This window comes from Sinocyclocheilus grahami, unplaced genomic scaffold, assembly GCF_001515645.1.
Source record: "Sinocyclocheilus grahami isolate Dianchi unplaced genomic scaffold, SAMN03320097.WGS_v1.1 scaffold127.1, whole genome shotgun sequence".
Classification (NCBI taxonomy): Eukaryota; Metazoa; Chordata; class Actinopteri; order Cypriniformes; family Cyprinidae; genus Sinocyclocheilus; species Sinocyclocheilus grahami.
In genome coordinates, this window is record NW_015505306.1 from 1081518 (window position 1) to 1084391 (window position 2874).

Here is a 2874-nt window from a genome sequence, read left to right on the forward strand (position 1 = left end):
TTTTAAAATAAATGTATTGTAATTTTATAGTATATACTTATATATAAATACATTCATGAATGTTTTTAATAAATGGATTTTATAATAATACAAATAGCAATGTGTAACATTTTACCATATTTAGCACTTTTATTTGTTCCCCACAAAATATTGTTTTTCACTAAATGTTTGGATTTCTAAAATTATTGTGCACTGATTTTTCTAGAATAACTTTTGCTGCCGAATTATCCACTAACCTAGTTTATGATAAATTTTTGTCATAGATTATAAATATACATAGGCCTATATTTTTTCATATTGGTTTTATTTTTCTTTATAATGAAGTAGTCTGTATCTAGTAGATTGTGAAAGAATGATTATCAGTTCCACACACAGAGATATATAAATTCTAAATTTATTTAAATGAGGGAAAAAAAACTTCACTGGTATCGGATCGGAATCGGTATCGGCCAATACTGAACCATCGGTATCGGAAGCGAAAAAGGTGGATCGGAGCATCCCTACTTGCGATCTGATCACTCACTTTAACGAATTATTCAACTGAACTACAGGAATGTAGTAGAGAAAGGCAAAAGGCCAAATAGCTTTTGTAAAAAAAAAAAATTCTGGCAACAAGACTCAAAGCATGTTTGTCTTGTTTAAATACTGTCTTTTAAAACTAATGTGTTTGAATTTTGAGGAAATCTGTGATACTTTCTGTGGATTTCTGCAGCTCTAAGTCATTAGTAATGCTGAATCAGATTGCAGTCCTCTAGTATTTACACAATACACGTGTCTACACTGGAAATGTCTTTTAGTTCACCTGCTGCTGCTGTTCCTTTAAATGCAATGTTAAGTTTAGATATATATTACATTACAACTGTGCAGTGGCATGCTAGTAAGGCTTGTGGTTTTTCTTGGTTTTATATATATATATATATAAAACCAAGAAAAACCACAAGCCTTACTAGCATGCCACTGCACAGTTGTAATGCTTACTTTCATAAAGACCACTTGTCAATTATTACGATAGATAAATTATAAAGTTGTGATAAAATGTCCTTTTTGTGTTATTGTGTGCATCCTAATTTCCCATGTGTTGAAAAAAACTGGCGTCTAATGTTTTTTGCTTTGTTACACTCAAAAAAGCATCATATTGAACTTTGTGTACACAATATCATATTTAATATTTACATTATATTCTTCTTATTGCTGCCATCACAGGTGTTCGAGTGCTTGTGGATGCCCGAGAAAAGCTGCATATCCCATGGGGAGACCCTTCAAACCAGGCACATGGAGACATCATGATGGCTTTTGACACACGATCAGCCATGGTGTCGCAAGGGATGATGCAGACCAAAGTGTTCCTGCAGTACGTGCCTTCAATCCGTGCCCTCTGGACTGACAACGGCATACAGAACGCATATGACCGGCGCAGGGAATTTCAGCTGGTGAGTTTCCCAACTGTATTTCTCTTTAAAGATGACTTGAAGTTGTAAATCATTTCTGTTTTAAATCACTCTGTAAATGTGATGCTTTTTTGAGTGAAACTGAATATTAGGCAGGCAGTGGGATTGTAACAGTTGTTGAGCAGAAAATGTGTTTTGCTGGCATTGAAAATGTCCTTACCTGGTTACACAGGGCTCTACTCTTACTTTTCTTTTTAGGAGCGCTTGTGCTTCTAATTAAAAAATGTAGGAGCACGGTCAAAAATTTAGGCGCACCTTCTAATTCTGAATAAAAAAATTAACCTTCCCATTATGAGGTGATATTTGACTCCTTAAAGTTATTTACAGGGAATTTTGTTTTTACCTTTGTAATGGCATTTTTCTAACTTTATTAAAAGTATGTCATCTTTTATGTCAAATTCAAAAAATATATATTTATACGTTTTTAACATTTCTAATTAAAACAACAGAATAAAAATAAGTAGAATAAGAATAAGTTACCAATCAAATGAAATAGGGGTCGACCGATATGTGTTTTTCAAGGCCGATACCGATTATTACAGATCAAGTAGACCAATAACCGATATTTTGAACCGATATATATGTCTGGTGTAAAAATTAAATGAAATTAGTATTAATGAAAAATTTATTTGTACTACACAGGTGGCACAAAAAGAACACAAGTGGCTTGTAGGTACATTTTCAGACATTCAATGAGGCTCAGAGGTGGCATGAGTGCAATTACATTCATAAATTCATGTGGAGATTAATGTTTTAAATTAAATTTAGAAAATTACAAATTGAAATATTAAATGATTTAAATAACTGCAATTATACCTAAAAATGAAACTGAAATCACCAGCAAATGGCGGCAAATCACGGATTTTATCACTGAAATATTCATTCAATTGATTCGTTTGAACGGCTAATTCATTCAGGAATGAAGCAAGTGACTGTCTTTTATGAATGGGTAATCATGAATCACTGACTCGCTAGATTCATTAAAAAATGCACTCATTCATGAATGAAACACCGCTGTGTTTGCTTTTAGAGATGCGCAGTGGCTGAGCTGTTACTTTATTTGGAACTATTTTCGTTGATGAAATAGAGCAGTATTTTAAAATCAAAATCAGGCAGTATGTGTTTATTGAACTGTTGTATTAAATCAATATCACATTTGCAAACTCCTTGAATAATTATTGAAATCTGTCACTCTGCTTATCGCGATCTGTGGGCGCACAGAAAATGAGTTCTCAAGACTCAAAAGTACGTGCAAATGATAAGTTCCGTCATCGTGTTATAAGCGCGGAACCTGCGGAATGAGTAGAATTATTATTACGGTAATAGCCGCAATCCTGCGCCTGAAATTCAAGACCTGCTCTGTGTTCTCTGCTAATAACCCGACTGTGAATGATGCGAGCGGCGTTATGTTGTCAGTGAGAAGCTG

At 33.8% G+C, this 2874-nt stretch overlaps 1 protein-coding gene across 1 annotated transcript in view; it reads left to right on the top strand.

Moving 5' to 3' along the window:
- The window catches only part of LOC107590387 (guanine nucleotide-binding protein subunit alpha-13-like), a 36827-nt gene that overhangs the window by 13242 nt on the left and 20711 nt on the right, over positions 1 to 2874 (top strand). The window contains exon 2 of the mRNA XM_016279110.1: positions 1204 to 1430. Coding sequence (XP_016134596.1) covers positions 1204 to 1430 — 227 coding nt within the window. The remainder of the gene's footprint in view (positions 1 to 1203; positions 1431 to 2874) is intronic.